This window comes from Heptranchias perlo, chromosome 29 (genome assembly GCF_035084215.1).
Source record: "Heptranchias perlo isolate sHepPer1 chromosome 29, sHepPer1.hap1, whole genome shotgun sequence".
NCBI classification, from domain to species: domain Eukaryota; kingdom Metazoa; phylum Chordata; class Chondrichthyes; order Hexanchiformes; family Hexanchidae; genus Heptranchias; species Heptranchias perlo.
The window spans coordinates 30886885-30900821 of NC_090353.1; the positions used below are offsets into that span (position 1 = coordinate 30886885).

Here is a 13937-nt window from a genome sequence, read left to right on the forward strand (position 1 = left end):
CCATTAGTGTGCTGCCTACACCTCATCCAAGTCTGCAGCTGGACCTATGAATAATTATGCAAATGAGCTTACATCACAACATTGAGTTCTACAGTCTACCAATAATTTAAAAATATTTTTCGTGTAAATAAATTGAATTATCCAATAATTTGATTTAAGAAATATAAAAACATAGCAAAGTGGGAAATTAATGCTTAAAAATTGAATTATCAGGTCATTTGAATTAAGCCACTTTAAATTGAGCGTAGTCTGTAGTAGGACTTTACGCTTCTGGCAGGCTTTGTACCAGTTCTTAACCATTTAGAACTGATACACCTGTAAACAAAAAATAACGCCCACCCCAATCTATTTAACTATGCCTTCAGTTTCCCCAAATGTCCTCCTATTCTTCTTTGATGTCTTGTTCTTTAGCTTGTGAAGTGCTTTGAGATTCTCAAAGGCACTCACAGGTTCATATTGATGAACCATTACCATGGAATTATACCCCAGTAAGAATTCAATGCCTACAAGAGAGGAGGAAAGTTGGGGCGGGTGGGGGGGGGGGAAGGAATTGTTGAGGGAATAAAAAGCAAGGCTCTGCAACTGCAAAAAATACTTTGGGTAAGAGACCACAACTTGGCCCTTTCTTTGTGTCACTGTCTGTTGTTGGGTCAGATCATCAGACTGAACACTATGAGAAAAACATATATACATTTATGAAAGCTGTACTATGCAAAAATTAAAGTTTCAAACATGCCTAACGGGGGACAGACTCTTAGTTAAATCAATGTTTGTATTCATTGACAAGTGGTATGAAGAAATCTTGAACTCTAACACATAAAACGAACATTTGACCTTGTATGTGACCACAGGCTGTGGTGGGATCTTTATGCTTATTAGACCATCACTTTTTAACAATTGTTAAATTCATGTAGGTTTACACTTAATTTAAATTTACCAATTTCTATGTTTAAGCATTTATTAAGAAGACTACAGTTTTAAAAATTAAACTGACGTTACTTCATTGCCACATTTTGCCAGGAGTCAGTTGGTCCAATGCACTTATAAATAATTTTCTATATATTTTTAATTGAATTACTTGATGATAACGGAAACAAGCCTGACAAAATGTTCCAGCAATAAAATGACAATCTAAGCCATTTATTGTACAGTTTTAAATAAAAGCAGAAAATGGTGGAAATGAACAGTGGGTCAGTCAGCACCTGAAAGAGAGGTTAATCTTCTGATGAAGAGTTTCTGATAAACCATTAATGTCATGTTTCAAGATTGTTACCTAGTTAGCCTGGAATGGATTTTTGGTTTAAAATGTTTCAGCCATAAAGTCAAATTCAGGATTCAGACTGTCAATTCCCAGGCTTCAAATATACTTTTCTGATTTGAAAGCAAAACACTGAAAAGTCACTGAAACAAAGAGTGACCTGGAGTTTGATCAGCTCTCCCAAACGGAAATAGGTTAGCCATTAAACTGTTATACCATTTACATCTAAGACAATGGGGGGAGGGCTCGTTAGCATATTCCAAAAGCTCAAGAAATACTGCACCTGTAGTGTTGGATTGCTTTTATTCATTGAGCACAGCAGGTAGCTGGCCAGAAAATTTAGCTGCCATGAGAGCCACCCCAAGGTACTTTTGATTGTCAGCTTAATGAGTCAGTCCTTGACAGGAGAGCTGGGGGAGGAGCTGAGACTAAGCTTTTGGCTCCCCCTCCCCCCCCCCCCCCCAACCCCCAATCTCTGGGTAAAAAATACAAGTCTGCGATTTTGAAACAATTAGAGAGGCAAACACTTTCTTTCTGAGGAAGCAACTATCAGTTTAGCGATACTGATTGGTAAAGCGAGGGGAGGCTTATATCAAGGGCAAATTTTGAGCAATTTATCATTTTTGATGTTACAAGGAGTCACAGAAATAGATAAGGCTTAATGTGATAACAGTCTGTTCAGTCATGTATTTAATGTAAAATAAATCAGTTTGTTATTTTACAATCTCATCTCACTAGGGTGCTTAGCAGTCTGTCTTTCAGAAGATAGGAGAAACGAACATATGTGATATCATAGAATACAGTACACACAACAAGGGGACTTACTGTTATGGCTCCAGGGCCATGTTCATCATATAAGTAGATATTGAACAGTAAAAGTATACTCTTGATCACAGAGGACACGGGGTCTGCTTTCATGAATGACCAGTAATGCTGAACCCGAGAGAATGGGGAAGACCTGATATCTTTCTCTTTAGAGTGCAGACTGACCTGCTGTGGATTTCCAACATTTTCTGTTTTTATTTCTGATATCTAATATTAATTTCTTTTTATTGTTACTGTACATTCTTGTCTCACTTACCAATTTATAGTAAATATATAATTAAAATAGTATAAACAAAACCTTTAGTAATACGGACTTGTAGGACCCTTGCTCTGGTATACTTTTGTTATACCTGTACATCTGTTCAACCAAAGCCTTTGGATCAACTGATGCTTTTCACACATGACCCAGTAAACATCTCCATTTTAAGAGGACGTGTATTAGTTTTGCGATGAAGACCTTTTTTTGTTGTTTTTTTAAATCACTTAAATTAATAAATGCCATTTGCCTCTAAGTCAAAACATCTGCCATCAAAAATAGAGTGGACATTATATCCAACAAATGGACTGAAGGAAGGTTGGATACAGATGTTATATTGTGTAATTTAAAACTGCAGTGACCCTAGATTTATGTTTTACACTATCATCAGTCTACATAGAGTACTACAGCATAAAATACTATATATATACACATCTTCACACATGAATCGAAGATCTGGCATATTCATTCCATTAGAGGAGGATGTGGAACACTCTTTACAGAATTTTTTTTTGCAAAATACGCCAGCACCAGTAGTTTTGGAAGGAAAGTACTGATCCAGTGAACCTTGCCAGCATTCTTTGCATATCTTCCATGAGGCAGACAGTCTTTGGAAACTAATCGCGAGAGCTTGGCTATGATTTTTGTCCATTTTCCTTTTCGGGACTTTGCTCTTGGATGGAACAGGAATTGCGTCTTCCTTTGGCGCTGTCATGATTGCCGTGGCTATGGTTGCTAGCATTTCCCAGTCGGCTTGAGGCTACGACAGCCTTAACAACTGCCTGTCAAAACAAGACCAAAACAGCACAACATCTCAGGTTTTTTTCTTAATAAATACTGCACATAGGACTGGAAAGCCCTGTGGAATATATAGTTCATTTAGCGTTTCTTTCCAGCTGTAAGCCAGAAATCATATGCATGAAACACAGTTCTCAGAAGGGCACAAGATGCCTATCAAAGATATGATAGTTATACCTCTGCTGCAAATTAACCTTTTGAGCATTCAAGTAACACTTTTGCATCAAAATATAAGGAAAGCAAAAGACATTACCAACAGTAGATCCATCAGGTGTAGATGTCAGTGATATAGTCATAATAAGAATATAACCGGACGGACCACACGGCATCGGACCACTCGGCACCGGACACGACAAAGGCAAACCAAGCCCAGTCGACCCTGCAAAATCCTCCTCACTAACAATAGACTTGTGCCAAAATTGGGAGAGCTGTCCCACAGACGAGTCAAGCAACAGCCTGACATAGCCATACTCACAGAATCATACCTTTCAGCCAACGTCCCTGACGCTTCCATCACCATCCCTGGGTATGTCCTGTCCCACTGGCAGGACAGACCGACCAGAGGTAGCGGTACAGTGGTATACATTCAGGAGGGAGTGGCCCTGGGAGTCCTCAACATTGACTCTGGATCCCATGAAATCTAATGGCATTAGGTCAAACATGGGCAAGGAAACCTCCTGCTGATCACCACCTACCGCCCTCCCTCAGCTGATGACTCAGTCCTCCTCCATGTTGAACATCACTTGGAGGAAGCACTGAGGGTAGCAAGGGCACAGAATATACTCTGGATGGGGGACTTCAATGTCCATCACCAAGAGTGGCTCGGTAGCACCACTACTGACCGAGCTGGCCGAGTTCTGAAGGACATAGCTGCCAGACTGGGCCTGACGCAGGTGGTGAGCGAACCAACACGAGGGAAAAATGTACTTGACCTCATCCTCACCAATCTACCTGTCGCAATTGCATCTGTCCATGACATTATTGGTAGGAGTGACCACCGCACAGTCCATGTGGAGACGAAGTCCCGTCTTCGCACTGAGGATACCATCCAACGTGTTGTGTGGCACTACCACCGTGCTAAATAGAATAGATTCAGAACTGATCTAGCAGCTCAAAACTGGGCATCCATAAGGTGTTATGGGCCATCAGCAGCAGCAGAATTGTATTCCAGCACAATCTGTAACCTCATGGCCCGGCATATTCCTCACTTTACCATTACCAACAAGCCAGGGGATCAACCCTGGTTCAATGAGGAGTGTAGAAGAGCATGCCAGGAGCAGCACCAGGCTAAAAATGAGGTGCCAACCTGGTGAAGCTACAACTCAGGACTACATGCATGCTAAATAACGGAAGCAACATGCTATAGACAGAGCTAAGCGATTCCACAACCAACGGATCAGATCAAAGCTCTGCAGTACTGCCACATCCAGTCGTGAATGGTGGTGGACAATTAAACAACTAACGGGAGAAGGAGACTCTGTAAACATCCCCATCCTCAATGATGGCGGAGTTCAGCACGTGAGTGCAAAAGACAAGGCTGAAGGGTTTGCAACCATCTTCAGCCAGAAGTGCCGAGTGGATGATCCATCTCGGCCTCCTCCCGATATCCCCACCATCACAGAAGCCAGTCTTCAGCCAATTCGATTCACTCCACGTTATATCAAGAAACGGCTGAGTGCACTGGATACACCAAAGGCTATGGGCCCCAACAACATCCCGGCTGTAGTGCTGAAGACTTGTGCTCCAGAACTAGCTGTGCCTCTAGCCAAGCTGTTCCAGTACAGCTACAACACAGGCATCTACCCGACAATGTGGAAAATTGCCCAGATATGTCCTGTTCACAAAAAGCAAGACAAATCCAATCCAGCCAATTACCGCCCCATCAGTCTACTCTCAATCATCAGCAAAGTGATAGATGGTGTCGTCGACAGTGCTATCAAGCGGCACTTACTCACCAATAACCTGCTCACCGATATTCAGTTTGGGTTCCGCCAGGACCACTCGGCTCCAGACCTCATTACAGCCTTGGTCCAAACATGGACAAAAGAGCTGAATTCCAGAGGTGAGGTGAGAGTGACTGCCCTTGACATCAAGGCAGCATTTGACCGAGTGTGGCACCAAGGAGCCCTAGTAAAATTGAAGTCAATGGGAATCGGGGAAAACTCTCCAGTGGCTGGAGTTACACCCAGCACAAAGGAAGATGGTACTAGTTGTTGGAGGTCAATCTTCTCAGCCCCAGGACATTGCTGCAGGAGTTCCTCAAGGCAGTGTCCTTGGCCCAACCATCTTCAGCTGCTTCATCAATGACCTTTCCTCCACCATAAGGTCAGAAATGGGGATGTTCGCTGATGATTGCACAGTGTTCAGTTCCATTCGCAACCCCTCAGATAATGAAGCCCACATGCAGCAAGACCTGGACAACATCCAGGCTTGGGCTGATATGTGGCAAGTAACATTCGTGCCAGACAAGTGCCAGGCAATGACCATCTCCAACAAGAGAGAGTCTAACCACCTCCCCTTGACATTCAATGGCATTACCATCACCGAATCCCCCACCATCAACATCCTGGGGGTCACCATTGACCAGAAACTTAACTGGACCAGCCATATAAATACTGTGGCTACAAGAGCAGGTCAGAGGCTGGGTATGCTGCGGCGAGTGACTCACCTGCTGACTCCACAAAGCCTTTCCACCATCAACAAGGCACAAGTCAGGAGTGTGATGGAATACTCTCCATTTGCCTGGATGAGTGCAGCTCCAACAACACTCAAGAAGCTCAACACCATCCAGGACAAAGCAGCCCGCTTGATTGGCACCCCATCCATCACCCTAAACATTCACTCCCTTCACCACCGGCGCACTGTGGCTGCAGTGTGTACCATCCACAGGATGCACTGCAGCAACTCGCCAAGGCTTCTTCGACAGCACCTCCCAAACCCGCAACCTCTACCATCTAGAGGGACAACAGCAGCAGGCACATGGGAACAACACCACCTGCACGTTCCCCTCCAAGTCACACACCATCCTGACTTGGAAATATATTGCGTTCCTTCATCGTCGCTGGGTCAAAATCCAGGAACTCCCTACCTAACAGCACTGTGGGAGAACCTTCACCACACGGACTGCAGCGGTTCAAGAAGGCGGCTCACCACCACCTTCTCCAGGGCAATTAGGGATGGGCAATAAATGCTGGCCTCGCCAGCGATGCTCACATCCCATGAACGAATAAAAGAAAATATAATACTAGTAAAGAAATTCCATCTATCAAGCATACTTATGGTATCTATAGTGTTTCAGCTTATTTAGTTATGGTTCATAAATTTTCTAATGTAGATTCATATCTGGGGTTTCTCTTAATGGCAAGTTCCCATTTGCCACTGAGCCATCTGGGTAGGTGCCAGGCAGTAACTTGCATTTATATAGCGCCTTTAACGTAGTAAAACGTCCCAAGGCGCTTCACAGGAGCGTTATCAAACAAAATTTCACACCAAGCCGCATAAGGAGGTATTAGGACAGGTGACCAAAAGCTTGGTCAAAGAAGTAGGTTTTAAGGAGCGTCTTAAAGGAAGAGAGAGAGGCAGAGAGGTTTAGGAAGGGAATTCTGGAGCTTTGGGCCTAGGCAGCTGAAGGCACGGCCGCCAATTGGGGATGCGCAAGAGGCAAGAATTGGAGGAGCGCAGAGATCTCGGAGGGTTGTAGGGCTGGAGGAGGTAACAGAGATAGGTAGGGGCAGGGCCATGGAAGGATTTGAAAACAAGGATAAGAATTTTAAAATCGAGGCGTTCCCGAACCTGAAGCCAATGTAGGTTGGCGGGCACAGGGGTGATGGGACAACGTGACTTGGTGTGAGTTAGGATACAAGCAGCAGAGTTTTGGATGAGCTCAAGTTTATGGAGGGTGGAAGATGGGAGCCCAGCCAGGAGAGCATTGGAATAGTCCAGTCTGGAAGTAACAAATCACTCCTGAGTTTACTTCGGGTTTAGAGGACCAATTCATAATGGGACCTCCAAAACCTGATCTGAGTTTATTGGGATTCATTTGTGTGGTGACATCCTGATATCATGACGTTTGGGCAGTGATGTCGTGGTCCATGCACACAGAAGAGTTCATTTATTTTGGAGCCATTAAAATATTCCTAACGTTGTCTCCAGAGAGGATGATTTTCGATGTGGGTACCATTTATTTCTCTCTAGCCTTGTTTAATTTTGTCCTTTGGGATTCAAAATGCCGAAGACAATGTTGCCACTATCGTCTGCAATCTGCAATTCAGATCTCAAACCATCAGGTACTGGAGATTCAACTTTTAGCTCTGCAGAACAATTCAATCTGACATTGACCATGTTTATGCAAGGGCCTGGAATTTAACGTGGAGCCGGGAAGAGAGCGGGGGCCGGGGCGGTGGGGGGGTTTCTGGACCAGAAGTTTGGTCTTCCTGCAGGTCCTACTGAATTTAACAGCAGGACCTGCTTTAAAATTTTTCAAACGGTTTCCCGCCCGATAGCCAGCTTGATTGATCGGCTGGCTGTCTGTTGGGCGAGAAAGCAGCTAGCAAGTGGATGAAAGGTAAGTCGGAGTTTGGATGGGGGTGGGGGAGAGATCGGGATCTTTCGGGTTTGGATGGGGTGGGGACGATCGCAGGGGAAGTCGGACATAGTTGGGGAGGTGAGCAGTCGGACATTGTTGGGGAGGTGAGCAGTCAGATATCGGGGTGAGTGGTCTCGGACATTGGAGGGGTCTCGGACATCGGGGGGGGGGTCTTGGACATGAGGGCGTTTGCAGCCGATCGCAGAGGTCCAATTGCGGCAGGTAAGCTTTTGGGCCTGGAGGAAGCACTCCTGCTTCTCCTGGCCCACAAGCAATGCAATAATGGCACTTACCTCATAATCCGGCCCTTCTCGCCTCCTTTCACTGGTGAGATTCACAAGCCCCGGGAAACCCGCGCTGGAGGCGTTAAATTTAAAGGTCAGTAAAATTCAATTAAAAAAAAGACCTAATTAACATCTCAAAAGCACGTTAATTGCAGTGATAACTACCCTCCCACCTGAACTAATTAATGTCCCGACTGCGGGGAGTAGGTTACTCATACGCATCCAAATGTGCCTCCGTTAAACCCGGAAGTGGGCGGGTTGGAGCCATGTTGCGGTCGCACTCGAAAAATCAATTATTTTAACTACCTACATGCCCCCAACCCACCCGTTATTGGGTGTTAAAAATCCCCCCATCATTTTTAGCATTGTGACAAAATGGTATCTGCTTCATTACAATACTAAAGATGGTGTGTGAATGGTCCTCAAATGACACTCAGTAAAGCTCCTAAACAACATCTATTGTTCGAGCACTGTAATCTGGCACTTCAAACAAGAATAGTAATGTCATTTTCCAATTGGAACTAATTCCCACTCTTTCTGTGTGTGGGGAGGGGGAGTGGGGGTGAAGCTTTTAAGGCAGAAATTTAGTCCAGGCTGGATGTGTGCAAACCCGACCTTTTTAAAAACCGAATTTGTCGTGCACCTTCTTGTTTATTGTTTGTTTACTTACTTTAAGCTTGCGCCTTGCATTAAATTCCTGCATTTTCTTCTGAGCATTGTCCATGTGAGCAATATTGGCTGCCTTCCCAGTCACCCAGGGATGTTGCAGCGCCTGATGTACAGTTAGCCGTTTCTGTGGATCTTGCACTATCAATTTTCTGACCTGTAAGTAAAGACCCAACAACTCAGAAGTAGCACGAGGTTGAGTCTTCACTGACTCAAAGCATCATAAACCTATTCAAAAGCAAAATACTGCGCATGCTGGAAATCTGAAATAAAAATAGAAAACGCTGGAAATACTCAACAAGTCAGGCAGCATCTGTGGAAAAAGAAACAGAGTTAATGTTACAGGTCAACCTTTTGTCAGAACTGGTAGAAGTTAAAGATTTAACAGTTTTTAAGCAAGTACAGAGCCAAGCAAAGGTAGGGAGGAAGGGGAGGGGAGGAAAGAACAAAGGGGAAGGTCTCTGATAAGGTGGAGGGCAGGAGTGATTAAATGACAAAAGGGATAATGGTGCAAGGCAAGGGGGGTGGTAATGGGACAGGTAAAGAAACAAAAGATGGGTCTAGAGGAGCTGTAAATGGCAACAGCAGAACCATTACCAACACCTGCTGTCCGAAAAAATGGGAGCGGTGGTTATGATCTGAAGTTATTGAAATCAATGTTGAGTCCGGAAGGTTGTAAAGGGCCTAACTGAAAGATGAGGTGCTGTTCCTCGAGGTTCTGTTGAGCTTCATTGGAACAGTGTTGGAGGCCGAGTTTAGAGAGATCAGAGTGGGAGTGGGACAGGAGTTAAAATGGCAAGTGTCAGGGTCACGCTTGCGAACTGAGCGGAGGTGTTCAGCAAAGTGATCACACAGTCTGCGTTTGATCTCCCCCATGTAGAGGAGACCGCATCACGAGCAGTGAATACAGTATACTAAATTGAAAGTAGTATAAGTAAATCACTGTTTCACCTGGAAGGAGTGTTTGGGGCCCTGGACGATGGGAAAGGAAGAGGTGAAAGGGCAGGTGTTGCATCTCTTACGCTCACACAGGAAGGTTTGTAGATATTGGTTGACAGCCTATTCCCAGAAATGGAAATGGAGAAGTCGAGGAAGGGAAGGTAAGAGTCTGAGAAGGACGACGTGAAGACGAGGGAAGGGTGGAAATTGGAAGCGAAGTTGAAATTTTCCAGTTCGGGGCGTGAGCAGGAAACAGCACCTATACAGTCATCAATGTGGCTGAAAAAGAGGCGAGGGAGGGGACCTGAGTAGAACTGGAGCAAAAAATGTTCCACGTATCCCATAAAAAGGCAGGCATAGCTAGGACCCATACGGGTTCCCAGAGTGACACCTTTTATTTGGAGGAAATGAGTGGAGTCAAAGGAGAAGTTGTTCAATGTGAGAACAAGTTCAGCCAGGCGGAGGAGGGTGAGGGTGGATGGGGACTGGTTAGGCCTCCGTTCAAGGAAGAGGGGAGGGCCCGCAGGCCGTCCTGATAGAGGATGGAGGTGTAGAGTGACTGGACGCTCATAGTGAAAAGGAGACTGTTAGCGCCAGGAAACTGGAATCTGTTACGTGACGGAGAGCGTCGGAAGAGACGCAGATGTAGGTAGGAAGAGAGTGGACAAGGGGAGAAAAAATAAACCCATTTAACATGGCCTGGAACAAAGACCATTTTAATCTTCAAATTTTCAGCATTAGAGAAAAGTCCTTATCCCTTCAGTTTGAATTAAATTTAGCCCCAAGTCAATAACATTTCAATAAACGAACTTTAAAGATCAAAAAATGGTGTCGATATATATATATAAATATATACACACATACCCTGACAAATTATATATATCAGTCAGCATGGTCCATATATCAGAACTTAGTATATTGCATGCAGTGAAACCAATTTACAATAACCACGCTAAATGATCTTTACACAAAGGTGGTCTCCTAATCCAAATCTGGTAATAACTGCTTTATCAGTACAGTGAAAATTTCAGTATTTAATGAAAATTGTATTCTTGAATCAATGTCCCTCCCTGTCATGTTACATTATCTCCTATGTTACATTGGAATACTTTTATCACAAGTTGACGTTTCTCCCGCCACATAGGGAATTGCTATTTTTCTTTCAACTGACTCTCCTGCCAATTTTCATAGGCTCCACATAAAACAGTCATAAAAGTCAAGTTGATTACCTCTAAATTCAAAAGATTATAAAAATATTTATTGCTGTAAAAATATATATGTTGCCTGCTCTTCTAATGCAGTATTTGGTCATACAGACCAGAAGATCCCATAATTAATTCCTAGCTTGTGCTGAGTTGGTTGATCTCGGTTGCTGGCTACTACAATTAGCCTTACAGCCCCTGGGCTAAGGAGGGGGAAAAACCTGCAGGTATTCCTGCTCTCAATTGCTATCCATGAGCTGATATCTTTAAGTGAAGAAGGGGAAAAATGGGTGAAGAAAGGTGCTGCGCAATCAGGTATCTATGCTGTAAGATCCTAGGTGACATGTATTGGATTGTACAATATATCGGAATAACAAAAGTTAGGGGCTTATCATGACTAATAGTCACTTCAAGTTCACTCATGGTGATCAGCACCTCTAAAACCCCTCTTTGTGATTCTGTCTTATGATACATGAGGCATCAGCTTATTATTTTAGAGATACACAGCGTATGTGCTTTAAATGTGATTTCTCAGATTTCTGCATTACTTACCAGATCTTTTGCATTTAGAGACACATCATCCCACCAGGGGGAGACAAACTCATAGTCACAATTCAAGATCCTGCTGTACATATACTGGTCACCCCTTGCATCAAAAAATGGTTCAAACCCACAGAGTCTAGGAAAGAGAACAAAATATAATTAACAGTGAATATTTTAATACAAGGTGAAATCCAAATGCTAATGTGCTAATTTGGGCAAGTGATTTGTTGTGACAGATGATTTATTATTGCGCAGGTCTGCTCACAAATCAGCACTTTCACTGCCTCAGGGATGTTTTCTACAAAATTGCAGTACTCAAGCAGCATATTAGGCTACACACTATAGGACAGGTCTTCCTCTTCGGTTCATGGGAGTAAGAACTTGGCAGAGCAGAAGCAGATTTGGGCACAAGCTGCACACGATTTTCTGTCCATCAATTTAAAAGCAGACCCGATGGCACCACTTATAAAATGTGAATGCTCGATTAACCATATGTTGGATGCTTCCTAACCAAATCACAGCATATCATACTTTCAGTTGCACTGCACGGTGATCCAGATTCAGTGTAGCCTGAATAGCTGCACCTGCCAAAGTACCAACCATTACTGTAGGCTCTGGGCACACCTACCTGGCAATGATTGTTGGGATCTGTCGTCAGGGTCTGGGTCGGCAGAGATGCAGGTGCAGAGCTGCGCCATCTGCTGCAAGGGCACCTACTGCGACCGTGCAGCACTGGGTTGGCATATTCAGTGACACTAATGATCAGCTGTGGCCTGAAACTTGACGCTATCTCTTTGCAGGTATGACCTATGGGAATGGTGACTGGAGTGGCAAAGTGGACCACTGTCTTGACAAGCACCTCGTGTAGCACCACCTCCACTTCAGCAGAACAGATATAAAATGTGTGTTTGGGGGGGGTGGGGGTGGGTGCTGGGTTGCTTCATGCAGGCGTACATAATGTTTAGGGCAAAGGACACAGAACTGGCAAAAATTTAAGTGGATGATCTTGCCAGTCCTGCCTCTTTCTGTGATGTCAGAATGAAAGGGAGTAGAGGCAAAAAGCAACTGCCCCTATTTTTGGCTTATTTACACTCTGAAATAAAACTGCAGCATCTCAGTTTACTTCAAAAAGTAAGTTAATTTTTTTAAGTTTTTGATGGAGCACTGATGCTCAGTATTATGGAACGGGTTTTAGCAGCAGATGGGCTAAGGCAGGGGTGGAAACAGACAATGTTATGGAGGTGGAAGAAGGTGATCATTGTGATGGATTTCTCATTTCCCATTTCTCATCTAGATGCTGCCCCTTGGCGACATCTTCCGAAGACGCAATGTCAGGTTCTACTTGTACGCTGACGATACCCAGCTGTACCTCGCCACCACCTCTCACAACCCCTCCACTGCCTCTGTGTTGTCAGACTGCTTGTCCGACATCCAGTCTTGGATGAGCTGAAATTTCCTTCAATTAAACACTGGGAAGACTGAAGCCATTTGACCCCCACCACAAACCGTTCGCTAGCCACAGATTCCATCCCCCTCCCTGGCCACTGTCTCAGGCTGAACCAGACTGTTCACAACCTCAAGGGAGGTGGAAGTAGGCAGACTTTGTAATTTGAGAGGATATGGGGTCGGAAGCTCAGCTCCGGGTCGAATAGGACGGCAATGTTGCGAACAGTCTGGTTCAACCTAAGACAGTGGCCAGAGAGGGGGATGGAATTGGTGACAAGAGTACAGAGTCTATGGCTGGGGCCGAAGACAATGGCTTTGGTCTTCCCAATGTTTATCCGGAGGAATCTGCAACTCATCCAAGATGGACAATTAGTCTGGCAGCACTGAGCAGTGGAGGGATCGAGAGGTAGAGCTGGTGTCGTCAGTGTATGTGTAGAAGCTGACTCCGTGGCCTAGATTTTTACTCCGAGCTGTGGAGAGAGCATGGGGGAGGATTTACGGATGGGAAACCGGAAGTATGAGTTTCCTGGACGTCCTGCCGATTTTTTGATGTCAGGACGGCTTTTAAATTTTTTTGGTGTGTTTCCCACATGACAGGCATCCAGATTGACAGGCTGGCTGTCTGTCGGACGGGAAAGTAGCCGGGGAGCAGATGCCAAGTAAATCTGACATTGTCGGGGGGGGGGGGGGGGTTGGTCAGACACTGGAGGGGGGGCATGAATAGATCGGGGGGGTTGGACATCGGGATGGGGAGCCGGACGATCGTGTGTGTCGGATCGTGGCAGGCCAGCTTGTTGGGCTGGGGGGAAACACTCCTGCTCCTCCTGGCCCACAAGCAGTTCAATAAAGGCACTTACCTGTTGATCTGGGCCTTCTTGCCTCCTCTTAGGTGGCGAGAATCACAAGGGCAGGGAATCCCACCCCCCCAGCAGTTAAAAAAAATGCTATTAAAATGGAGGCACGCAGCCTCCTTAAAAGATTTTACTGACCGACTGGCCTCCTGAGAGCGGGTTGGGTCGCCCGTCCCCCGACCTGTCTCCGTTAAAACCGGAAGTGGGCGGGTTGGAGGCGAGTTGGGCTGCGTTTTACATTTTTACCTTCCCACCCATCCTTGGGGGTTAAAATTACCCCCCAT

At 45.0% G+C, this 13937-nt stretch overlaps 1 protein-coding gene and 1 long non-coding RNA gene across 2 annotated transcripts in view; one reads left to right on the forward strand and one right to left on the reverse strand.

Annotated features, from left to right (window-relative positions):
* Positions 1 to 13937, forward strand: part of LOC137299572 (uncharacterized) — a 30020-nt gene that overhangs the window by 10660 nt on the left and 5423 nt on the right. The gene's annotated exons all lie outside the window — the stretch shown is intronic.
* The window catches only part of LOC137299571 (calcium/calmodulin-dependent protein kinase type IV-like), a 92504-nt gene continuing 80399 nt past the window's right edge, over positions 1833 to 13937 (reverse strand). Inside the window, exons 9-11 of the mRNA XM_067968415.1 lie at positions 11366 to 11492; positions 8677 to 8829; positions 1833 to 3121 (exon numbers count right to left, since the gene is read on the reverse strand). Of these exons, the coding sequence (XP_067824516.1) occupies positions 2975 to 3121; positions 8677 to 8829; positions 11366 to 11492 (427 nt within the window). The 3' untranslated portion in view covers positions 1833 to 2974. The remainder of the gene's footprint in view (positions 3122 to 8676; positions 8830 to 11365; positions 11493 to 13937) is intronic.